The sequence below is a fragment of the Pyrus communis genome, chromosome 13 (genome assembly GCF_041283825.1).
Source record: "Pyrus communis isolate YQ-2024b chromosome 13, ASM4128382v1, whole genome shotgun sequence".
Lineage (NCBI taxonomy): Eukaryota > Viridiplantae > Streptophyta > Magnoliopsida > Rosales > Rosaceae > Pyrus > Pyrus communis.
The window spans coordinates 28,704,193-28,729,400 of NC_142577.1; the positions used below are offsets into that span (position 1 = coordinate 28,704,193).

General features: G+C 39.1%; 6 protein-coding genes across 12 annotated transcripts; 2 read left to right on the plus strand and 4 right to left on the minus strand.

The window, feature by feature from the left end:
• Positions 1-1,871: 1,871 nt before the first annotated feature.
• On the plus strand, positions 1,872-5,570 carry LOC137737186 (KRR1 small subunit processome component). The gene is made up of 12 exons (XM_068476589.2): positions 1,872-2,149; positions 2,553-2,629; positions 2,784-2,894; positions 3,274-3,342; positions 3,608-3,664; positions 3,782-3,820; positions 3,921-4,025; positions 4,144-4,226; positions 4,354-4,435; positions 4,869-5,012; positions 5,125-5,196; positions 5,311-5,570. Exons 1-12 carry the CDS (start codon positions 1,963-1,965, stop codon positions 5,422-5,424), a joined length of 1,140 nt encoding a protein of 379 aa, XP_068332690.2. The 5' UTR covers positions 1,872-1,962; the 3' UTR covers positions 5,425-5,570.
• Positions 5,483-7,843, minus strand: LOC137737185 (aluminum-activated malate transporter 4). The gene is made up of 6 exons (XM_068476588.2): positions 7,466-7,843; positions 7,233-7,370; positions 6,881-7,150; positions 6,665-6,801; positions 6,333-6,479; positions 5,483-6,239 (listed from the first exon to the last, which is right to left on the minus strand). The coding sequence occupies exons 1-6, from the start codon at positions 7,767-7,769 to the stop codon at positions 5,670-5,672; spliced, it is 1,566 nt and encodes a 521-aa protein (XP_068332689.2). The 5' UTR covers positions 7,770-7,843; the 3' UTR covers positions 5,483-5,669.
• Positions 7,844-9,290: 1,447 nt separating this feature from the next.
• Positions 9,291-11,199, minus strand: LOC137737248 (uncharacterized). Its single transcript, XM_068476677.2, has 5 exons — positions 10,776-11,199; positions 10,569-10,662; positions 10,290-10,327; positions 10,041-10,176; positions 9,291-9,790 (listed from the first exon to the last, which is right to left on the minus strand). The coding sequence occupies exons 1-5, from the start codon at positions 11,112-11,114 to the stop codon at positions 9,375-9,377; spliced, it is 1,023 nt and encodes a 340-aa protein (XP_068332778.2). The 5' UTR covers positions 11,115-11,199; the 3' UTR covers positions 9,291-9,374.
• Positions 11,200-11,246: 47 nt separating this feature from the next.
• On the plus strand, positions 11,247-12,976 carry LOC137737249 (homologous-pairing protein 2 homolog). The gene is made up of 6 exons (XM_068476679.2): positions 11,247-11,411; positions 11,524-11,549; positions 11,883-12,150; positions 12,277-12,347; positions 12,453-12,641; positions 12,717-12,976. The coding sequence occupies exons 1-6, from the start codon at positions 11,384-11,386 to the stop codon at positions 12,807-12,809; spliced, it is 675 nt and encodes a 224-aa protein (XP_068332780.2). The 5' UTR covers positions 11,247-11,383; the 3' UTR covers positions 12,810-12,976.
• Positions 12,977-13,046: 70 nt separating this feature from the next.
• LOC137737247 (uncharacterized) lies at positions 13,047-15,205 on the minus strand. The gene is made up of 5 exons (XM_068476676.2): positions 14,806-15,205; positions 14,436-14,539; positions 14,149-14,320; positions 13,912-14,034; positions 13,047-13,789 (listed from the first exon to the last, which is right to left on the minus strand). The coding sequence occupies exons 1-5, from the start codon at positions 14,992-14,994 to the stop codon at positions 13,139-13,141; spliced, it is 1,239 nt and encodes a 412-aa protein (XP_068332777.2). The 5' UTR covers positions 14,995-15,205; the 3' UTR covers positions 13,047-13,138.
• Positions 15,206-16,609: 1,404 nt separating this feature from the next.
• On the minus strand, positions 16,610-24,601 carry LOC137736787 (uncharacterized). 7 transcript variants are annotated; one of them, XR_015954846.1, is made up of 14 exons: positions 24,112-24,601; positions 22,440-23,617; positions 21,943-22,339; positions 21,693-21,755; positions 21,085-21,157; positions 20,561-20,717; positions 20,140-20,431; positions 19,951-20,065; positions 19,638-19,801; positions 19,419-19,493; positions 18,904-19,316; positions 18,426-18,490; positions 17,902-17,940; positions 16,610-17,817 (listed from the first exon to the last, which is right to left on the minus strand). XR_015954846.1 is itself a non-coding variant. In XM_088682714.1 (11 exons), exons 1-11 carry the CDS (start codon positions 24,496-24,498, stop codon positions 19,131-19,133), a joined length of 3,087 nt encoding a protein of 1,028 aa, XP_088538840.1. In that variant the 5' UTR covers positions 24,499-24,601; the 3' UTR covers positions 18,722-19,130. The 7 variants fall into 7 exon arrangements, 1 of the variants encoding a protein (XP_088538840.1); XR_015954844.1 differs by having other exon boundaries at positions 17,902-17,952; XR_015954845.1 differs by having other exon boundaries at positions 17,902-17,952; positions 18,857-19,316.
• Positions 24,602-25,208: the final 607 nt, after the last annotated feature.

Here is a 25,208-nt window from a genome sequence, read left to right on the forward strand (position 1 = left end):
GCTATGGGATCTTTGAAAAGATTGTACATAGAAAGAGAGAGAGAGAGTCTCTGCCCGTGCGTTTGATTTGATAAACAAAACACAAAGGAGAAAGTTGTATATTTCGTGATTAGTAGTTAGATTGTAGCTATCATAAATAATACTAATTAGTTTCTAGGCTCAAGCTTTTATCAAATCCTTGGTCGGATCAATGTTCATTCGGGAGACTCAACAACTACACGTTATATGTATATTTGTGCACGATAAGTTGACATATTGTTTCAAAAGAATATAATCTTGCACAACGCAAAGATGACACAACACAAACCTTTTTTTATTTTAAGAAACAACATCCAACACATTACAACACGATATGTTGTAAAGTCTAATAATTAGCAACTAAATTATTAGTAGAGTAATGTTAGATAAATCAATTTTTCAAAACAAATTTACAAATTACGTGATGGGTCATCAATAAAAAATAAATACGTTAATCAATACTTAAATAATGATCAAATCACCGACAACCACGTCATGTAATTTACAAAATTTGATCTAAATAGTTGGTTTTTCTAGCATTACTTTTATTAGAAATATAAGGGATATACGAAATTAAATGTGGTAAGTTAAAATACACAAAATGCTCTGTTTTCATATTGTCATTAAATAAATATTTAATTTACCAAAGTGAGCCTCGAAATCATTAACACAATAATAAAAAAACAAATCGGTTGGAACAAAAAAAGAAAATTGACGTTGCCATAGAAGTCATTAATTTAGAATTTGACATCTCTATCAGAAATGCTCTAAGTAGTTAAAAGGCATCTATTATATTTGAGATACTCTACTATGGTATTTTTATTTAGGAAAATTTAATTCATACCCATTTATACTATTTCTACACCCAATATATAGTTTTTAATCTTGAAATTTCGAATATGCCCAATAATTTTCTTTCTACACCCATAATGAAGAAGAACAAACAAATAAAATACAAAATTCCAACACTAGAAAACCCGGCCATGCCATCACCCCAAACCCTAACCACCCCCAATTTCTACCCCTTCCCAACCCCCCCACCACCATCTTCTTATCACCCACAATGAAACCCCCAAAGATCCCAACCATCAATGTCCATTTGCTGACCTTTTGCCAGCCACACAATGGCTCTCTCTTCAATGTAGTCCTTCTAACATGTTTGAATTATGCTGAAAATGTTGATTTGTGTGTGGACCATATGTTAATAATACCAATTAATTTTTCCAATAAAATAAAAATATTGACATGTTTCTTTTGGGTTTGTTAATCGTGGGTTGTTGGGAATAATGTTTTAATTTCCAAATTGTTATGGGTGGTAATGGAGGTGGCGGTGGGGAGTTGGGGAGGTTAGAAACTGGGTGGTTGAGGTTTGAAGAGATAGAGTGGCTGGAGTTGCCTATTGCTAAATTATTATTAATGTTTTTTTTTTTTGTTCTTGTTGGCTTTAAAAGAGAATTATTGGACACATTTGAAATTTTAAGAAAAAAAATAATAAGTTGAATATAAAAAGAGCATAAATGGATATAAATAAAATTTCCTTTTTATTTAACCCATTACGTCTCATATTTAAAACGTCCCTCCATTGAAATATCTAAAATGTGAATAGCTTGTAGTAAAATATGAAAAACATATAGTGGAAACTCGAGGTAAATGACAGATTATCAAGCTTTTTTTAAATTAAAAACTAAAAATCTTATATTCGAAATTCGCTACTGATGTGGAAGCTAGATTTGTGACCAATAAAAACTGAAATTCGTATACGGCATTTTTTGTCTTGGTGTCCCGGCAAAATAACAACGGCCGTTTTTTCCCTCCTACTCATACTTGAATAGGCAGATAAAGTAACGGGCCAACTCAGACCCATGGGTTTTTCTAATCTTACAACACTGATCTCTCTTAAACGTCTAGGGTTTCAAACGCCGAAGGAAAACCAGCAGAACTACGATGGAGACCAGCGAAAACGGCGGCGCTCAGCAGACGCAGAGGCGCAAGGACAAGCACCGCAAGCCGAAGCCTTGGGACGACGACCCTAACATTGACCGCTGGACCATTGAAAAGTTCGACCCTTCTTGGAACGAAGGCGGCATGCTTGAAGTCACCTCCTTCTCTACGCTTTTCCCTCAATACAGAGGTGCCTCCTCGCTTCTCCTTCTTCTTATTCCTCTCCCTTTTTATCTGTTTGGCTGCCTAGAAAGTGTGGGAAAAGAAAAGAAAATTTCAAAGTTTTGGTCACGAGATAAGTGTTTGGGATTTTGGGTTAGTATCTGTTTTGTTGACCTAATTCCATTAGAGCTATTTTTTACTGTTTAGTATTTTCTTATGCTAAATTTTGTTACTTTGTTTGGTTGCTAAGAAAATGTATTTGAAATTCTTGTGAAAAGTGAATTTGGGGAACTCAGGTGGTCAAGAGGATAAAACCTAGTTTGAAATATGGCTTTTGCACCGTCGTGATTTTGGTTTTCCAGTGAGCATTATATGGACTTATGCTATGCTATTATACTTTCAATTATGAGTCTTTGCATTGTGTTGTGCAGAAAAATACTTGCAAGAATGCTGGCCAGTGGTGAAATCTTCTTTGAAAGAGTACGGCATCACGTGCGAACTGAATCTGGTATGTTGCAATAACTTTTACTTGTGCAAACTCCTGTATTTGTTAATTTGGTATATTGACCTTTATGAATTTTGTTCTTGATCGATCGGTCGCTTATGACAAAATCTGTATGATTTTATGTGCGTAATAACTGTTGCGTTTGTAATGTGGTTAGGTTGAGGGTTCCATGACAGTCTCAACAACCAGGAAGACTAAAGACCCCTATATTATTGTCAAAGCTAGGGATCTTATCAAACTTTTGTCAAGAAGTGTTCCTGCTCCTCAGGTACAAATGTGAAGTACTTTGCTGTTATTATCTTCTTATCTTTGAATCAGCTTTCTATAGAATCAACTAGTTTGAAGTAGTTTTTAAGGTACTTCTGTTTGTTCTTGTGATGTAATTCCTTTTTTTTTTTAGGATATAGTATTCGTTCAAAACTTCAGAATCAACAGCAATGATAAGCTATTAGTTTTACATCAGATATTCGAATCCTAGTGAAGAGCTCAGGATCAATGTTATCTACCACTAATACATGATACTATTTCTATTTACTTGCAAACCCCTGTATATATATATATATATATTCTATTTCATGGAAATCAGTTTGGGGTTGTGCATTTTTTTTGTGAATGTTCTAATTCAAGTGCTCAACTTTTTGGTTCAGGCAATAAAAATACTTAATGATGAAATGCAATGTGACATTATCAAGATTAGCAGCTTTGTGAGAAGTAAGGTGCGTTGTTTCATACTTCTTCATTTTACTTTCAGTGGTGGAATGTCGGTTTTCTTATGAACAGATCCAAGCTATTAACTTCCCATAAAATTTTACTTTATTTTTCTGAAGTCTAATATGCAGTTAACTTCCCATAAAATTTTATTTTATTTTCTCTAGTCTTTATATACAGTTTTGGTGCACGACCTAGTTTTAGCACTAAGATGATGTGAGCATTTGTTTGATGCTTTAGGTTAAGCATTCCAATTTTTTCTATTGAGTGCAGGAACGATTTGTAAAACGGCGGGACCGACTGATTGGCCCCAATTCGTCCACTTTGAAGGTGCACAGAGTAAACCAGATATCATGTTCTATAATGCAATTATATGTGATTTCACATTTCATTAGATATATCTTTGTTCTGTTTCTCTAATCTTTCATAATATAATTTTGGACACAGGCACTTGAAATACTTACGGGCTGTTATATTCTGGTTCAAGTAAGTGTGCTATTCCTTGTGATTTTGACTGCTATATTGTACATTTATATTTGACGTGAAACTATGGCAAAAGAATTTTAGTTTGCTTGTAAATGAATAGGGAAACACCGTTTCGGTAATGGGCTCATTTAAAGCATTGAAGCAAGTCAGGAGGATTGTGGAAGACTGCATGACGAATGCAATGCATCCCATATTTCATATCAAGGTGATTATAGTTGTACTGTGTGATTTCATCAATATTGCTCTCTCACTTTACAGAGTTAGACCTGAAGGCCTGTGATTGAATCTCGCTTACTTTTTATCTCTTCCTGCCTGGTAAGCAGACTCTCATGGTGCGGAAAGAACTTGAAAAGGATCCGGCGCTGGCTCATGAGAACTGGGATAGATTTCTTCCCAAGTTCAAGAAGTATGACTTCTGCTTCAGTTTTTTTTAACTCTGCATGCTGAGAACTGTTATTTTCTGCCTACGTTTTTTTAAGGTGCCTTAGGTGCTATTATTTCAGTTTTGAACTATTCTCTCTTTCTCTCCCCAGGAAAAATATTAATCAAAATAAGGTCAAGAGTAAAGAGAAGAGACCATATACACCATTCCCGCCTCCTCAGCAACCTAGCAAGGTGAGTAATTGCCACCACTCTTGTATGGTTTATCTTCCTGCAAGGGTTCCTTGTGAATGAGGCATAATAAGGTTGCTATTCTCCTGATTGAGCAGAACAAAACTAGCTACTTTTGGAAGCTGTTATGTCTATATAAATCGAGTATCTTCTCTACCTAAACATATTAAAATGTCAGCGGTCTATGTCGTACTTAATTGTGGAGGCCTAACTTTTAGATGTTACCCTGGAACACGTTTGCCTTCTTCTCCACTCTTTTTTAATACCATTTTATTTCTTGATTGTAGTCTGATTCTAGCTGTGTAAATAAATATCCCTCCTTTTGTTCCCAATGTTCTTCCTTTTCCCAGTAAAACTGATTTTGGATGAACAATTCTCTTTTATATCAACTTGCATTTTAGTTGTCATAAATTTTCATTTTTCTGTGCTTTCTCAGATTGACATACAATTGGAAACTGGAGAATACTTTTTGAACGACAAAGTGAAATCCGCAAAGAAGTGGCAAGAGAAGCAGGAGAAACAGTCTGAAAAAACTGCAGAAAATAAGCGAAAAAGAGAAGCTGCTTTCATTCCTCCTAAGGTAGGACATAGGTGTTCTCTGTTTTGTTTGGTGTTACGTGCTTCGATATTTTGAGTTATATATCTTCTTACGAGTTACGAGCTGTTGTTAATTTTCCTTTTTTCTGATTCAGGAGCCTGCAGTCCAGGAGACCAAATCTGATGATGGTAACAAAGATCTGGCTTCCGTAGCCACGTCTCTGAAGGTAAACTATAATTATAGAAATAAGGATTGCTAAAAGCTTACATCTTATCTAGAAGCATGGTTGTCTTATCGGTTTTGTTTTCCCTTACCTCACTTTCTGCTGGTTGTTTATCAGAAAAAGGCAAAAGAGTATGGAATACAAAGAATGGCTGAGAATGTAAATCCAGAAGCATATCTTGCGGAATCTGGAGAACCATCGAAAAAGAAATCCAAGCGCAAGCATTCCTAGATACAATTTTGTGTTGTGATTTGTGATAGATAGGTTCACAGATGAGGTTGGACATGTATGATCCTATCAAACTCTGGATGGTTTGAAATGTAATTGACTCATTTTTCGTCTGCGAATGAATAGCGTAACAAGCAAATCTTTCGTTAGAGTGGTTCGAACATAACTAATTCCCACAAGATTTCCAGGAGGTTGAAGGTGTTGTGGGTGTTAGAAACTCTAGCATAGCAGTTTCGGCATATCTTTACCTACACCCGACCCTCCCTGGTTTCATTCATAACACTTCTATACCCGAAACACCAAATCCACCACTGCCAGGGCCAAGTCCCAGATTTCTTCTTTGCAGGCGGTGTATCCGGCACAAACGCCTTAAAGTCTGCTTTCTCACCGAGCTCTTGGAACGTGTCAACCACATTTTGAAGCCGGGCAACAAACTCAATCAGCAGCGAAGCAAACGTGGCCAAGGACAAGGCGCTCGCGCTTTCATACGTTCCACAGTTATATTCCTTCATCACTCCATCGCCACCACTGAATGAGAGAGGCAAGAGCCGAGATGCTTGGTCCCCAAGCATGTCCTCCGATGAAGCATTTTGTGGTGCACTAATTTCCCAACTCTCTGAATTGACCAGAAGATATGATCTCCGGTCTATCTTCTTCTGCAATTCCTCTGCTGCCCGTTGCACGTCTTTGAGTATGTCTCCGGAGCCTAATTTTTCCGTCTTCTCCACTTTCTTGGCGAGTTCTCGCAAAACTTTGGCACCTTCAGCTCCAACCCGCTGGAGTTCGTCGCGAAAAACCTGCCTCTTTTCTGCTGGTGCCTGCATGTGGTACAAAATTACAAACCAACAGTGTGTGTGTGAAGGAAACTGTACCATTTATATGTAGTTTTATTTCTCGTCACGGATAGTTACCTGTATTTCGGAAAGAATGCATCCATGTAGAGCCATGACCATAAACGCACAATGCTTCAATGCACCATTTAATTTCACAAAATTTGTCCAAGGATAATTGAACATTCTGTAACGCCCATGAGGTGGTTCCCAGATTGCAAATCCCAACTGCACTAAAAAAAAAACAAGTCAAATGGAAATCAAAACTCCCAAGCACTTACAGGTCGTAGAAGTGCTTTCTAGAGAAGCATCTCTAGCAGAAGTGCTTATAAGCAGAAGTACTTCTTAATGAAAAGATACAAACGGGCCCTAAAATCAACCCCAACTCTTGTCCAACTTGGGGTAAATCATACCAGAGTTTCTTCTTGGCTCGTAGATTCTACCACGGACCGATAGCCCTTGTACAGTGGATCATCTGCGGCTTGGTATGTAAGAATTCGTGATGGGATCCTCTCATATTCGACACAATTTAGGTACCCGTTAACGCAGCCTAAGCAATAAGTTTGAGCAGATTAATAGAGCAGAGAGCTGATTAGAACTTGAAAAAAATTCACATATTGTAATTGTACCTTCTAATGAAGTAGCAACTCCCTTGAAATTCTTCACCACCAAGTTATGCAGATCCTCTCCCGACCATATCGGATATATGCATATGTTAACGACTAAACAAACAGCTGCTCCCACTCCAATAAGAACCAGTCGAGTCACAACTGCCTCACTGTACTCCCTTGTTCTGTTCCCGGCAACCATTAGGATGCAGTATGTCAACACGAAAACCCGAAAGCCGTACTCGTAGGGCTTCATTGTTGGGTACAGCTTCAAGTAAGATGCAAAAAATCCTAAAGGGTGTCACAGAGAAGAAGAGTTAGAAAAAGTTGGATTTAACTTTGATATTAATTTGCAATTAGTACTAATACGAACCAACGATAAATATGCTTATGATAATCACAACTTCCTCCAATTTTGCAGCCAGCAAAGATAACTCAGCAAAGCAGAATGCAAGCATTCCAGCAAACAACGTCCCCAGCCCGCGGTTAAATCCTTTGATGAAAGTCCCTCCTGCATGAAAACGGAAAACTGAAAACTAAAAGCGAAAAAATGGTTATCAAACGGACCTGAATTGTTACGTTACATCTGATATCAAACATGCATACCGATGCTGAATTCGAACATCACAATGACAGTGAGGATAGCCCAGATTGAGTACTGACTAACGTCGCGATACGACTTTTTCCAAAATATTAGCAAGGAAACCGTGGACAATGCCAGTCCCATTTTTATTGCAAAGATGACTTTCCTGGGATCAGAACGGCCCATTTGCCATGCATTTACTGCAAAATCTAGTAAATCCTTCCAAGAATTCATCATCATTCTGCCCATGGAATTGAAACAGATGCACCTGCTTTCTGCTGTTTGGTACTCGGTTTCTTTGAAGCTGCCCAAAAGTGGCTTTTCCATGCTGTTTGTGTTTGCACGCAAATTAGCCCAAGTGAGTCTCTGTTCCTTTTAACCTGCTGTGCCACTTCTCATTAACGAAGCAGCCTAAATTTATAAGACGAATCGACGTCTTTCTACTTAGCAACACGTCTTTGTGGTTAAAAATAGACCCGTACTGAATCTCACTCCTAGTCACTTTCATGCGCATGGGAGAGGGAAGCCATGGGGTGGCATCGAAAAGTTAATCATGTGGGCGCGTTAGTAATTTGGAATATCGTCTATGTATCATTATTAGATGCTAATAAGTCTCTTTGCGTAACTCTAGTTATACATGAGACTCTTTTTAGAAATGATTTCATTTCACTGTAGTGAGAAGGGATGATAAAGCCCTATAGGGACCAAATACATACTGTATGGAACCCTCGTATTCATAATTAAAAAATTGAATGCATGGTTCTTCTTATGACAATCCTATACCTATCTTGTCTCACAATTTTGCTATAGTAAACGAAATACCAATCTTGTTTTTGCTAGAGTAAAATAAAGATAAGTCGTAGTGCTAATTGTATTACCATTTTCATTTTCTTTTTAATCAATTTATTTTATTTGGGTCATTTTATGATATGAGCCACCGATAAATTTAAAAAAAAAAAAATATATATATATATACACACACACATATATTTATCTACCTTACCCACATACCTCTAAATTTTCAGGCGTCAGATCGAATGAATTGAAGAGAATCAAAGGATATATATTAAAAGAAGGTGCGTTAGAGTTGAAAAGCGGTGTGGATAGCACCACACAAACACTATTTGTGGTTAAAAATAGACCCCTACTTAAATCTCACTCCTAGTCACTTTCATGCAGATGGGAGAGGGATGCCATGGGGTGGCGTCGAAAAGTTAATCATGTGGGTGCGTTATTGATTTGGGATATCGTATCATTATTAGATGCTAATAAGTCTCTTCGCATAACTCTAGTTATACACGAGACTCTTTTTAGCAAGGATTTCGTTTCACTGTAGTAAAAATGGATGATAAAGCCCTATAGGGACCAAGTACTTACTGTATAGAACCCTCGTATTCATAATTTAAAAAATTGAATACATGGTTCTTCTTATGACAATCCTATACCTATCTCGTCTCACAATCTTGCTATAGTAAACGATGCACCAATCTTGTTTTTGCTAGAGTAAAATAAAGATAAGTCGTAGCACTAATTGTATTACCATTTTCATTTTCTTTTTAATCAATTTATTTTATTTGGGTCATTTTAACATATGATATGAGCCTCCGATAAATTAAAAAAAATATATATATATATCTACCTTACCACGTACCTTTAAATTTTCAGACGTCAGATCGAATGAATCGAAGAGAATCAAATGATATATATTAAAAGAAGGTGCGTTAGAGTTGAAAAGCGGTGTGGATAGCTCCACACAAACACTGTTGGTCCGGTGGCTTTACCCAATGAGGGGAAACTTCATACCCTTGTCTTTGGGTTTGTAAATTTTGTCTTTGTTCCTGGGAAGAATAGAGGAAGCTTCATGCTCATATTGTACAACACTGTGTTGTCTTTGTTACACTCATTTAAATCAGACATTTACTTGCTGTAAAGCTACAGTTCCTCATCAAGATTCAGACAAACGAGGTAAGCAACTAAGCCAACAACTGGTACAAATCTAAGATAATTTACGATACCAATCTTGCTGCTCTCAACATTTTGCAGATTGTCACCTATCAACCAGGGCTGGAAGACAGCGTAAAGACAGATGTCCCAAATGAATGCATAAGCCAGCCTCTCCGATCCTAGGTAACCGATCAAGAACTCCCATCGGTCTGAAATGCTTCCAAAGTCGCCGTCCATCCGGCCAAAAAGAGCCCATAATGCAGATATTAGACATATTGCTCCACCAGCAAGTCCAACGATGGGAGCTCCACCAGTCATCACTGATCCAAGCTGTGAGCGCGTGCTTGGAGTGTAGTCGGACTCAGCCTCATTCAGCCGAATAGCCATGTAAGGTATTAGAAAAGCTGTTCACACCACATACACAAAATTGGTCAGATTGATGGAAAATGTAACTGGTCTCTAAAAACGTTGCCCATTACAAAGCAAACTTAAAATCAAAGACAGATAACAATTAGCTCTTGACCTAGTGATATCTCTTTCTAAATCACGTGAGGAGGTCTTGTGTTTGAATCCCCCCTTCCGTTGATCAAAATTCATTGATGAAGGTAACAAGATTCACAGTTTGAAAACATTAAGGTTTGGAAGAAAGCATACTGTTTGTGAGAAACATCTGAAAACCCCATAAGGCGTCGAGAGACCACTTGTATCTGTCCCTCTTTCGGTCCGTGAACAGCAGAGGAGCAAACATGAATGTCCACCCAATCACAAAGTTGAATAGTCCCTCAGACATCTAGTCCAAGAACAAAAGAACACAAATTGTCCAATGTCCATGTCAAAAAAGATACTTAAAAGTGTACAACTTGGTAGTAAAATCCAAATTCACTTGATATGCCAAATTCGTACCGGGTGAAGAACTGGGGCATCAATCAAACCAACACCAACTACTCTGCCAAGAAGTTCAATGCAGAAATCATCAAGAACAAAATCAATTAAAATTAACCGCTACTAGATATTACATAGTTAAGATAAGGTTTCGCTGTGTCGGTATCTTAAGTCAATCATGCATTGTCATGTCACATGTTTATTTTTCCGCACTCTAGTCCCCTTGTTAACTTGGGATACCGTCACCGGGCAACATGGAAATTGAAATCAGAAAATCAAAAACAGATTGATCGAGCATACCGGAGTTGAGAAAAGGCAAGATGAAGAAGAAATTAAGAGAGAGCCCCACAAGAGAGTTCACTGTATCCGAACTAATAGACCACACTGGGTCTCCCTGAATTCAAACAAGGCAACATCTTTAGCAGCTAAAAGATTATATGATATATATACACACACACATGCAGATAATTATACATATTATATAAAAATGTACATTAATTTACACACAGGAGCATAGGGAAGGAGAAAAAGCCACAAAATGTAGACTCCCTCAGCAAGCCACAGAGCAATCTGAAGCAGCCGTTCTGAGCCGTCGTTCTCCTGCTGGACGGAGGTGGTGGGTTTCCGGCGATCCGCGCGGCACACGAGCGGCTTCAGTTTGGAGTCCCTTTTGTAGGTTGCGGGCGGTTGTGAAGTCAGCGTTTGGGAGTCCAGTGCCGCCAAAAATGGCTTCGGTGTGCAAAATTGGGTCTTGGGCCAAGAGCCTAGTGAGGGTCTAGCTGAAAAAACGGTGCGGCGGTCGGTGCAGCAGAGCAGAGACGGAGATGTAGCGCTGACGACAGCCATCGTTTCTGAGAAAGGAAACGGCACTGCGTGTCCTTCCTCTCAGCGCCAAATTGACGATTTTGTTTGCTTACGTAAATTCGAGTATGATGAAGGGGTACATTTGTCCATTCAAATATGACCATTTTGAGAGACGGCGTCGTATTCTGGCAGGAAGCTCATTATTTTCGTTCTCGAGAGCCAAAAGCTTGCGAGCCTCTGAGAAGCTTCTTCTTCCCGCCATTTTCCGTGCAGTTTCCGATTTTCTGCCGGAGCCGTAGGGTTTCCGATCAATGGCTCCGAAATCCGAAAACCCCGAAGGTAATCCGAGGAGCTCTAGGATATTCTTTACTTAGTCGATTTGATTTTCTATCTGCGTTTTACTGAATCGCTAAACTTCTTTGTTGCTTATGGTTTTGTGAAAACGTTGCAGCAATCGTCCTCAACTACATGAACGAGGTAAAATTATCTTTCATTTCTCCGATTTACATTCTAATTTTACTATAAAAGTCGAATAAATTGACGAAATGTGATTTTTTTCCCTTCCGATTTTTGGCCTGTTTGGGAGGTGGGAAATCGAATTGTGATTGATTTTCTACTTTTAGTAGCTGCTGTTATTCTTTTTTTCCTCCGTTTGATTCCCTGTAATTTTTCTAATTAGCAATTAATTGAAGGAACAAAACATAAAACCAGATTTTTGTGTAGATATTTTCTGGGGAAACAAACAGATTTTTGCTATGTGCAGTATGTGCACGTCCTAATGCTGATGTGAATTTGTATATCTTTGTCCAGCAAAATAGGCCGCTGAATTCTCAAAATGTGGCGGATTCGTTGCAAAAGTTTAACCTCAAGAAGGCGGCCATACAAAAGGCGCTGGATGCGCTTGCGGATAATGGGAAGATTTCGTTCAAGGAGTACGGTAAGCAGAAGGTCTACCTGGCTCGGCAGGACCAGTTCGATATTCCAAACAGCGAGGAGCTTACCCGGATGAAGCAAGAAAATGAGAAACTGCAGGCACAGCTGGGTGAACAAAAGAGAGCGATTAGCGAGGTTGAGGGAGGTACCTGATTACTAGTCCTTACTACATTTCATGTTTTCACTAATTCACTGGTTTTCGACTTTTTAATTCTCGGTTTAAGACTTTGCCTTACTGAGCGTGAAATTTGGCGATGCACTTTCGTTGCAGAAATTAAAACTTTGCAGGCAAATTTGACTCTAGAGCAAATACGGGACAAAGAAGCGAAACTGAGAAGGGAGGTAAGTTGATTGGATACGTTTGTGCTTGCATTAGGTCAAAATATGTGATTGGAAATAAAGTGTACGGAATTTGGCTCAAGTCTGGTGTTTTGGATTCTGTATTAGGTCGCTGAAATGGAGGATAGAGTGGAACAATTGCGCGGAGGAGTTACGTTGGTCAAGCCAGAAGACCGCAAGGCGGTTGAGCAAATGGTCTCTGAGAAAATAAGTCAGTGGAGAAAGCGTCGAAGGATGTTCAAAGATCTGTGGGATGCTATTACTGAGAACTCACCAAAAGATGTTAAGGAATTTAAGGTATGCCTGTATTTGGATGTTCCGTCTTATGTGCTTCTATGGTCTGGTTGTGAATCGTCTGTTGTGCTATTGCAGGAGGAACTCGGGATCGAATATGATGAAGACGTTGGTGTGAGTTTGCAGTCATTTAGTGACCTGCGCAGTAACAAGCGGTCTAGACTCTTTTGAGTTTTTCAGGTGATGTCGTGCATTAGACAAATATTCGGAAATTAGTTTCATGGTGTTACTAGCAAAAGGATTATCTTAGGCTTGTGCATCCGTTGATTAGTCGATCAGTCGTCAATTTTACATACTGAAACCTTTATATATTATATATATGCAGCAATTTATCTATAGCTCCATGGCGTTTCGGCACAATTTATAGTATCTACTAAGTTTACATTTCCCCGAAAACAAAGAAAGAGATGAAGAAACAATCAAATTTATATGCAACGGAATTTATTAGCACAACGAGCAAAACTGATAAGGAAATATAACAAACAAGACTATTCTTCTTCTCAGAAGCCACGCACCCGTCTAGTCCTCAGAGAGAACGGTCCCTTCTCTATGTTTAATCGCGGTGGGCTTTGCCTTCCAGATCCTCCAGTGACATGTGCTGCAGGATATTCAAGCCTTGACTCCGCCTTCAAGCCAGATCGAAACCTCAAAGGAATTTGGTTCTGAGACGAGGGCGTTGTATTTGGTTCGTTGTCGCTTTCACTCTCATCAAAAACTATATCCTTCCCTAAAAGATCGGCCTGCCATACGGCATCTGAGGACATTGGAATCACCTCATCTCCATCTGAATCTAAACTTGAAGAAGATGTCGACCTCTTTAATTCACCTCGATTTTGCTCATGCTGCGATTCAGATAGACTTTTAAAGGATTCATATCTGTCAGATAACTTTCCTCGTTTACTTCCGGGACTATTTTGATCATCAGGATCTTGAGATTCAGACCTAGAGAGTTGCACTGCTGCTCTAGCAGCATCTGCTGCGTAAGCTGCAGACTCGAAAGCTGCTTGAGCTGCATCAGCTACATCCTTGTATTTCCTTGGCTTAATCGAACCAGAGAACCTATCATCATTTCCCGTCTCTTCTGCAGAAGCCTGCACATTATCTGCTGATCCCGTGCCACTTGAACCGGCCTTGTTCACATCCGATTTATCCTGCATTGTTGATCACACACAGCAAACCTCAGATACCACGAATAATATTCGAAGTTCAAAGCAAATACGATACCTCAGTTCTAATCCTCTCTGAATTCCCGTTATTCTTCCAAATTACATACCTCGGTGTAAACAGAAGATGTTTCTTCCAGCTTCAGAACAATGTTATTCTCTGCAGCAATTTCTTTGAGCACCTTCATTCTGACCTCCAAAACTGGCATCCTAGTTGACAGTTTTTGCATCATCTTCAAAAACCGAAAAACACACAGATCATTAACATGCCAAATTTCTGTTTTGACAAACATGTAAGCTTTGCATCGAAATTAATAAGAAAACTTCAGTCTGTTCCAGATCATTACCGTGAGGTTGACTCCACAATTGTTGCGCACTTCGATGGCACGAGCAGCAAATTCCTTGCCAAAACGAGCAGTGAGAACCGCACGAATCTCTTGAAGCTCCGGAAAATCCCCGCATCTTGAAGCCGCATAAAGCAAACTCGATGTTGCCTCCCTCAGTTCATCAGGGCATTCCCTATGTGAACAAAGACACCGCAACAGTAATTACATTAGACCAATACCAATTAAACAAAATAAATCAAATCAAATCAAATTAAGGAATACAATTAGTTTTAAAAAAAAAACCAAACCTTTCTTGTTCAATGAGATGAACCCTTTCGATCACGAGGTTGCAAAAACCCTCTATCATGACAAACACATCCAACATATTCTGCTCCTTGATCACATGCTCCACCTGCCAACAACATAAAACCAAATCTCTTTCAGCCTCAAAATTTCTAATCTTGCTAGAAATGCTTTTATTATACCATTTAAGCGCTTTTGATTATCTAAAAGTGCTTTTAATCTAAAAATTCAGTTGCTAACATTTTAAAGTTTTTCTGTCAATCATAGTCAAGTGTTTTTGATTGTCTGAGAACATTTTAGCCCTTACAAAATCTCAAACAAAAGGAAACACCCCCTCGTTGCACTGCAAACTGAATACTTTACAAGGAAACTTACGCGAAGAAGAGCACGATCTTGGTGACCCTGCTGGAGGAGCTGGACGACATCGGATCGAGCCTGAGAGCACTTGGCCTGGCGCTGTTTCTTAAGAACGGCAAGGCGAGAGAGAGCGAGGTTCAAAGTGGGTTTGAACTTGGCGGTGTTCTTGTGACTCCTTCCAAGCAAAGCATCGAGCTTTCTTCCCATTTTTTCGCCTTCTTCTTCTTCCCTCTCTCTCTAGGTCGATAATTCCAGGTGCTGCGGTACAAAGAGCAAGGCAACAAACGAGTCCTGGATCGTTTGCTGCTTTAAGGCTGACGACGATGGAGAAATACTAGGTGACTACGACTTTTTACGAGTCGTTCGGACTTTAGAGGAGGTGTTGCTGACGCGGGCTTTGTTTAGTTTTATTTGTTGTACTTGTGCATGTTTTCTGTGACTTTTTGGCTTAGGGGTTAAGTTTCTAGATTGAAATTAGAAGACGACGGGCCGAGTGGAGACGTGGTTTTGAATAAACGCGGTTTATTATTTAGTCTTTAGTTGGACAATTTCTGCGAAGAGGATAGAGGAGAGATTTTTTTAATGTATTTGCAACAAGGAATGGTACGCCATATGTCATTATACAAGTGGAGAGTTTTTTTTTTTTCTTTCTTAGTGGCACTCTTCTTATATAATGACATATGACATATGTATCTGTGTTCCGAACACACTAAAAATCTGTCAAGAGCGAGAAATTTTTTATTGTGATGGGAACACAAGTGGTACACCACATGTTTTTATGTAAGTGGTGGGAAATTTTATTTTTTAAGTTATTAACTTGTTAACACGCACCATTTGTATAGTGACACGTGATGTACCATCCCGTGTACCGGTTACATTAAAAAGTCTCTTGTCAAGAGCAAGAAGGGATGTAGTTGATATTACGCTCTTCAGACACGTGTCACTTGAAACATTAGGCCCAACATGGATTCTTTCAAGTCATACTTTATATGTTCTTGAGTAAGAAGATACACAGTCTAACTTGTCCAATAATACATTGTCATGCAAGTTTTTTAGCGCATGACAACGTATGATTTACGACGCCGATTTCATTTCATGTAAATTGCTCTCGTGTGTAAGGCTAGATTTTATCACTCAACCCTAAACTTGTCATCGTTTTAAGTGTTTTGTGAACGGAAATAAAGTGTATTCGCCACCATACGGAGTTTTTTTAAACAACATGCGAGGGTTTGGCGAAGCTGAGTTTCCTTTTCGAACCATCCACTCCCCTCAGTTACTAGTTAGGGCACAAGAGCACGTCAAGCAACCACCCACAATTTTTAAAGGAGAATTACTTCCACAATCATTCTCCATTGCTTTTTTGTTTACTTGGCTAATCAATATCACCAACCAACCAATTGCCCGTTTAGGAGTCGGGTGGCAGCGAGCACTTCTTAGTGTGGACTCTGTTGCGCATTTGGAAAATAATGGCGTGTGGGGATGAAGCTTCTCGGAGATCTCTCGTGCGATTGTGTCCAAAAATTGGAAGATAGTGCGAGAACTGGTCCCCTCCACTTTTTTATTTGACCACAAAAGATACAACCCCGCCATCCAGTCTACAAAAGTGACCCCCAAATTATCAAAGGCGCTTAACCCACGCAATTGACATTTAGCACCACTCCTGAAAACTAGTTTTGGGAACATGGTATCATCCAACTATTACAGTATTAAATAATTGGATGATGACACCGCTGAAAACGAGCTCTACACAAAACTTAAAACAAGGCACACGTCTCGTTGATTTAACAAGAGTATATATAAAGAATCAGTGAAATTAAACAACTTTCGGCATCGAACACTCGAGAACTAATCCATTTTCATAAGAGAGAATTGATTGAAACATATAATATCAACAGTAGTTGCCGTACGATATAGTAAATTAAGTATTACAAAAATTATGTCTATTCCTTTACTATATGCATCGTCTAATTTCGAATACAACTTCGGTGGAAAATTGGAAAAAGACTTTCTTCCGTTGTAGACAGCAGAGATAGAGATCAAATCTTGGCTATTGCAGCCAGAAACAAAGAATAACACCAGACCAAGAAAACGGAGGATTGAAGAAATCAAGACCCTCTTGGGAATTTTCATATCCAATTACAAATCAACCCGGCTTAACGTGAAGCTAGCATAACATCTTAGGTCAACTAAGAGCATATTAGATCAGCACAACTTGTTGACGGTGACATCAAACAAAAACCAGAGTAAAACCATAACTAATTACACCAAAAACACGTTACAAACCAAATTATGATAACAATCGAGCTTATCAATGATTCCAAAACTGGCATACGTACATTAAACGACGATGCAAGGTAATAATTGAAAACTGTGGACAAGAAAAATAGCTTGTTCTGAAATTCAGAGTAAAATGAATGATAGCATGTTCTTTCACGCTCATCAATAACGAAAAACGACAAAAAAAAAAATTGATCAGTTTTAACAAAATGGACAACAGAAACATAAGCAAATGGTATCCTTCAATCCATGATAACCTCACAGAGAAGTTGGGCTTATAGAAAAATATCAGTAACAGTTCCACATGGTAAAGCTATGATACTATAAAAGTACAACAAAAAATTTCAAGTGTTAAGAAAAACCTAAAGTCGGGCGTACCAGAGAAGCCAAAACAAATAAAGCACATCCGCACAGGCAATATTTTTGAGTAGCCAACAAATAACAAGAATCGACCTCTGAAGGTGCAGGCCGACAATGTGGCTTAACCTTATTTGATTTCATGGCATTGTATTCCTTCCAGGTGTTCAAAAGTGCTGATCAATGTCGTGAAATCAAATAAGGTTAAGCAACCTCCATAAGTACATTAGTTTCAAGGGAAACTTAATATGCTAGTTATGTTTTAATTTTTCAATTGGAGTTAAATTGTGTTTTCTTCAAATTTCAGTTCACATAAAATGCACACCAAATTAGACATAAATATACTTACAGATGGTGCAGGAGCAGGAGCAGGAGCAGGAGCATGGGGGCCATACCCTAAAAACATAAGCAACAAAATTAATACTATAGATCGTAATGAAATACGCTGCACATAAGGAGTAAATTCATAAGCTAACTTACTCTGAATTTGTTATAGATCCAGCAGCAGCCTCATGCCTCCTGTGCAAGTGCCTCCAGAATGACCATGAATCAGATGCAATGCAATCTCATTAGGATATGCATGTATTTAAAAGGTAAAACAAACAAATAAAAAGTAACATACAACGCTCTCAAGCACAGACAAAGACTGAAAGAAAAACATAGATGTCTGAATACAACACGTCAAAGAAAACAAACATGACATGGTACAACGCATCAACTGAACCCTGATTTAGAAGTTCCAATGCACATTTCAGAATGCATGTACATGCATGCACATATACTTCAGATAACTAATACTCGAGTAAGTAAATAAAGTAACCATCCTCGCACCAAAAAGAAAGCCAACTTAATCCAGAGCAGAGACACTAAGATTCGATTTAAATAGGTTTCCAAGCGACCCAGTAGCTTTATCTAGGAACAACAGAAAGGCAAAGCATGCAGCATAAATGACATTTATTTCTACGTCCCTCACAATATTCTCCTAATAAGCAAAACCAAGGTACCTTCTCCTGGGTTCCCTTTAAGCATCTAAGCACTGGAGGGTTGCCTCATAGCAGTATCACATATCCTGAATGAAAAGTCAAATTAGAATCTCCAGAACCCAAATAATTAAGAAACAGTGGCTATAAAGGTACAACTGACAAAGGACATGAAAGTGAAGGATGTTTAACAAACCTACCAATTGTAAACTAAATTTTAAAGACCACAATTACTGAAGAATGAACTCCAATACAAGCAACCAAGAAAAATAGGTACGCAGTAAGAGAGGAAAGTACAGAAAGAAAAATGCAAGTGTATATTTTGTAAACAACTGTTGAAGATAAATATATCTCCTGTTGTTCCACAGATTAAATTGCAGAAACCAAGTTCAGAATACACATATAATCATGATAGTAAGTTAAAATGGATGTAATTAATTTTCATATTTGCCAACCATGAATGATTACAGGGGGAAAAGACGCCCTTGGCTAGTTGTCTTACGATAGAAACAGTACAATCCACTGAAAGAACCCCCGCCAGTAATGAGTACTCCTGACCAAAACATCACCCCCTTTTGACTTCAACCATGCCAAAACTGTGCCAAAAGCTCTCAGGCCATCACAGAGAAGAGAGATAATGCCCAATTATTAGAAACTGTATGAATTAGGTCAAATGTACAAATATCTAGCTCAACAGGAATTCTGGAGTCAGTAAAGCAGCAACAGGGTTCACTTGCCAGTGATGAACGGATGGTTCAAAGCTTGTGATACTGTCAACCTCTTGTCTGGATCCAATACAAACATTTTATCCAAAAGATCTTTAAAATCAGCTAGCATCTTTGCATTCTCACCAGAACCCGTAATAAGTGATCCAATATCTTTTGGCCTTATATTAAAAATCACCCGATTGATTGCCTGCACAAGCAGAATTTAAAACTCATAAACTTGATAGGAAACCATAAAACTCTGATACTTGACAAGAAATAGATAGAAACAAGCCAGACAACAGATGCATACCTTCTTTGTAACAGGATCATCTTCTGTAGCATGGAAGTTCAGATCCTGATCAAAATGTTGATGTGTAAAAGCTCCCTATAAGAATAAAAACCAAGACATGAAAAATATTAGCAAAATGAATACCTTCTAGATAAAAGAACAGGCAAAACAGTAATGAGATATTAGAACATATTTATACATAAACATAACATGTTGGTGAATGTCAAACCCAATACTTGCCTTCCGAAGCATCTTCTTTGGGAAAGGGCCTTTCAGTTCCATGTGAAGACGTAGCATATCATTGTTTGTAGCACCGGGAAAAAGTACTTTTCCTGTATAAAGTTCGTACAAACAGCAACCAACTGACCAGATATCCAGTGGATGATCATAAGGCAAGCCAAGAACTGCAACCAAGACATCAAATACCAGATCAATATTTTACGTGGACATACTAATCATGTAGGATATATTTTAAAAACTGAATAATGCATCCCAATATCCCATGACTTGAAAAAATTAACATTAGCTCAACAGCAAAGAAAAGAAAAATTACTTATTTCAGGAGCACGATAAAAGCGGCTGACGAGGTATGGTGTAACTTCATTCTTTCCAGCGAACATGGCATTACCAAAATCACACAGCTTCAACACATTTTTTGACTCATTTACCTGAAACATAAATTACTATGAGAAACATAAATGATTCGAGATACAATCCAATCAACAGAGTAGCAAACACCTACCAGCATGTTATCTGGCTTTATATCACAATGAAGGACACCACAGTTCTTTAAATGCTTCAGTGCAATAAAAAGTTGCTTAGCGTATTCTCTGACGCCAGTTAGCTTAAGACCAATATTGCGCCCAAACTTCTTTAAGACCTCGCGAAGATTCATATGAAGGGATTCAAACACTAAACAAAGATGATTTCGATACTTGAAACTCGACAGAAAACGAACACAGTGGCGCTTATTATCTGGATCATGACCCGCTAATTTCTTCAATATGGTCAACTCAGTCATACCAGCCTTTAACCTATTCACATAAAAGCAGCCAGAAAATAGGTAAAAGAGTAATTGCAATTCATTTGGTGGGGGGGGGGGGGGGGTGGTGGTGGTTTGTGAGGAAGCTAATAGCAACGCAAGTGGTATCATAATCACTTACATAGTGTCATTGCTCCGTATAATCTTAATTGCCACTTCTTCAGGTTCACCATTACCAACTGTAAGGTTCTTTGCACGGACTACTGTTGAAAAGACACCCTTCCCATGAGCAGCAGTGATTTCATACCGAGCATCAAGTAATTCTCCGAAACGGTGACCTACAAAGGAACATCATAACAAATGAGAAAAGTAAAAATACAGTACGAAAAAAATGTCTTGGATGAAATATCAACCTAGGCAATCAAGTAACGCAGCATTATATTCTGCACAAATTCGAATGCAACCGAGAACAGTAAACAGTGAAAGAATAGGGCAGAAACTAATTCAGCCAATAAGAGAGAACATTGGATGGGCTATATGGAGATGCAAGATTTTTTTAGAGCACTGCATGAAGAAAAGGGGGAGGCATGGCAATGCAACTGTTAACTGAAAAAGACCATTAAAAGCCTATCATAGGTGGGGAAAATTCCTAGCAAGAAATAACAATAATTAGGAAAGACATATTAGAACTGGTCATATACTTACTGTAGTACCCTTCTGCATCATCCCAGTTATCATGAAGACCACTCCTTTCAATTCGTACACGATCTCCTTTTCCCTGCACACGAAATAGTGCAAAAGATTTAAGTCTAGCTGTACACTATACGAGTAATAGTCATTCTAAAGTTCTAACACACCAAATTTACTAAATCGTTTATTGAATTAAGTATGAAATATACAAAAAAACATAAAGCACTCCAGATAATCTTCCAAATGAGACACAATGAGAAAAACGTCGTTCAGATATTGCCCGTGTGAAACTGTTGAATGAAATTAAAGAAACTGCAGTCGTGAATACAAATTCACAACAACTATGACAAAATCAATCACAAATGGATAAACATGTGAACTGAAGTGCAAAGTAACAAGCAACGTGAACAAAGGCCAAAGCTTTCTCATTGTTGTCCATGCAAGACAAAAACATGTGCACATTAAACCAAACTAATACCAGATCAACCAAATGCACGTTATTCAGGATATAAGATTAGACCCATATTTACTTAACTATCTATGAATTTCTAATCCACGCCATAATTGCAAGCACAAAGTTGCACTGCATAGGAAACTAACGTATGCATACCACTGAGACTCACCAATTTTCGTACTCCAACCGGGGTCTCACCAAAGATATCATCAACGCCAACAGCTCCTTCACTCTGCACAAGTTGAAAATAAAAATAAAAATCACATAAATCAGTTAAATTCAAAACCTAGCAAGTCAAGTTTGGATGTAAGAATATAAAACTTCGCGTTTCCACAACAAATGAATCTATGTTTTCATAATAAAAAAAATATTCATAAAAAAAATCTGGATAATATGAATTTCAGGAAGAGTGGACTGACCTCTGGAGTACCCTCTCCAAGCCCTGTGGCACCAGAAGGCATTCTAGAAGTATCAGCACCATTCTGCTGAGGTGAAACGGAAAATGCAGCAACAGACACATCTCCATCACTCCTTCCATCATCAGTTTCTAGACCAGGTTGGACAGCAGCTGCTGATTGCTCCAGATGATCTGCAGGACCTTTATCTGCTGATTGCTCCAAAGGCTGAGGCTCAAATTGCTGCTGCAACTGTGACTCAGTTTGTTCTTGTAGACCCAACTCATTTGTTTGTTGTGACTGCTGACTTTTATATTTTTCTAAGATGGCTTGTTTTATTCTTCGAGACTCTTCCTTTATTCTATCCACATCATCCTCTTCCTGGCCAGCAACTTGAATGCCTTCTTCTTCATCTTCATCTCTACAGAAAAAAAAAAAAGAAAAAAAAAAAAGGAATATATGCATCAAAAGGTAAAAAAAAGGGAAAGGGAGGGGGTGGTGTGTTTAAAACAAGCAACTACCTTTCTTTCGTGCCTTCATCACCTTCAACAGAATAATTCTTTGGACTCTGTACCTTTCCTGGATCAGTTTTACTTCTTCTGTCCTGGTCATATTCTTTTTCATCATGCCTTGATCGAGCAGAATGTTTATGCCTATCTCGATTTCCATAGCTATCCTCATGATTTTCATATTTCTCCCTCTCCATATCTCGACCCCTATCCCAGTCTCTATCATCTCGCCGCTCCCAATTTCGGTCTATATTTCTGTCCCTATTACGGCCCCTCTCCATATTTCTGTCCCTATCATCCTTGACCCTGTCCCTGCTCCTATTATTATCATCCCTATTCCTGTCCCTGCTCCTATGCCGCTCTTCCCTTCTCCTTTCCATATCAACCACTCTTTCCCTGCTATGGTCTCGCCCTATTCCTCTTTTCCTGTCACTACTCCTTTCTCTTTCTTTCTCCCTTCTCCGTTCCCTGTCCCTGATTCTTTCTTGATCTTTCTCCCTTCTCTGTTCCTGATCTGCCTCCCTCTCCCTACTTCTCTCTCTTTCTCGACTACGGCCTAATCCAGAGTATCTGCTATACCTAACATTGTGTTCCCTTTCATCATCCCTCATCAGATCAACACTGTCAATACCCCAAGCCATTCCTTCATCATCAGAGCCGCGCACAGCCTTGCCTTTCTGAACATATATTGAGCTGTCCCGTTCATGATAACGTCTCCTTTTCGAAAGAGACTCTTCTTCTATTGCACTACGGGAGCGAGATCTCTCCCTCACAGGATCGTATGACCTTGATCTGCTCCTACCGTGCAGCTCATCACCGCGCCTATCCCCAGATGGTGAGCGCACCAAGGTATTGTATTTGTCCCCACTACTTCCAGATGATGCCTTTTTTCGATATGCTAATTTACCTCTATCTTCTTTTTCATCATCATAGTAATTCTTTCGCTTATCACTTCCTCTAGAAGGGGACCCAAACTCCCTGTGTCGCCCCTTCTCTTTGTGAAAAGCCAAATCTCCATTGGCATCATCTTTTACACTACCACTGGAAACTAATTCATCTTGAGGCTCAACACTAGAATCTCTAGGCAAACCAGCCTCATTCCAAGACTTACCACCAACACGACCGCTGGTATCATCATCACCACTGAGGTCTCCCCCAGTTTTTGTATTTTTATCAATGTCAGTGTCTCTCTGCCAAAAACACCAGAAAAAAAAAAAACGTAAGTGCACAAATTGCAGTAATTAACACCAATCCGAGGACAACAAACAAAAAAAGTTTGTTAAAAACATAATATACAATGTAACCAACTCTTACAAATTAACAGTAAGGCATCAGTCTTCATTGATTGAAACGCCTAGGGTAACTTCTTTTGCAATTGATTCATGTTCGGCTAATGCAAGAGCGGGTTCTTACATATGTATGAAACAATGGCTTTGACTCAGCCACTTGAACAAGCTCTCACCAAACAAAATTTCATCATACAGTTAAGAACGAAATATAAAACTCTTTTGGCCACTGAAACTACCAAATTTCCAAGATTTTCAACTAATTAAATTTTAAAGAACTGAAAAGAAAATGAAAACCCATTTAGATTTGAAAACCAATTAATTATAAATTTCATGAAAACAAGTAAGCAACGGGCAAATGAAAAATCAGAAGAGAATGGGGCGAAATCAGAACACACCAGATTCCGCTTATTGGAATGATCGCCAACTCCAGGAGCCTCAATTTCACCAGACTCTGCATCAGAGCCCGCTGTCGTCATCAAAACGCCGTCGTCGCGACCACCGACACCCTCCTCGTCGAGAATTTCGCCTTCCTCCACGTCTTCAACCGGCATAGAACCATTGACACCGGAATCAGATAACTTAACAGGAGGCGATGGAGGAGCTTCGACATCGTCGACTATGGCCTTGGTCTCCTCTTCGCGCTTTTTGCTCCCGTGACGGTGACGGTGGTGACGGCGGTGGTGGCGGTGTTTGTGGCGCTTAGACGACTTCTCGACGGCCTCGTCGTCGTCGGAAGAGGCCCGGCGGTGCTTGCGATGGGAGTCCTGGGCGTCGCTGGCCATCGGGAAATCTAGGGTTAGGGGCTGGTTTTTTGTCGTTTTTCTGATTTTGGGGTTTTGTCACAGAGTTGTGAGCCAGCGAGATATTTCGTTTTAATTTACGAGATTTTTTGAAGAAAATTATATATACTTTTGAGATTTGAGACTGGGAACGTGACGTATGGGTTTCCTTATTGAATCGGAACTGCAACGTCAAACGCTGCGTTTGGATGGCCTTCTATTAATGTTTTATTTTCTTTTATCCATTTATTGATTCTATATTTTGTCTGTTGATCGGCTTATTGGGCCTATATTAGAGCACATCCACCCCATGAATATATCCTGGGCTGTTGGGCAATCGAATCCTCCCTCCCCAAAATTACTCCAGCCTCACCAATTAATTGGGCTCCAGCCTCCAGGGGAGCTCGACAGAGAACTCAGCCCCAAATCGTCAGACCCATTGATTGGGATGAACTATCGTTAAGCTGATGTCAACCACGTTAACAAATTTTTTCAACCAAGCGCGTACATTACACAATATGGCGATTGAGCTGACAAACAGACAGAGTTGGTGTCACATCCCCGCCCGGGGCGGATTACTTCCCGGACCCGCTCCACCACCGTAGCACGATATTATCCGCTTTGGGCTTACTATTCCCTCACGGTTTTGTTTTTGGAAACTCACGAGCAACTTCCCAATGGGTCACCCATCATGGGATTGCTCTCGCGCACTA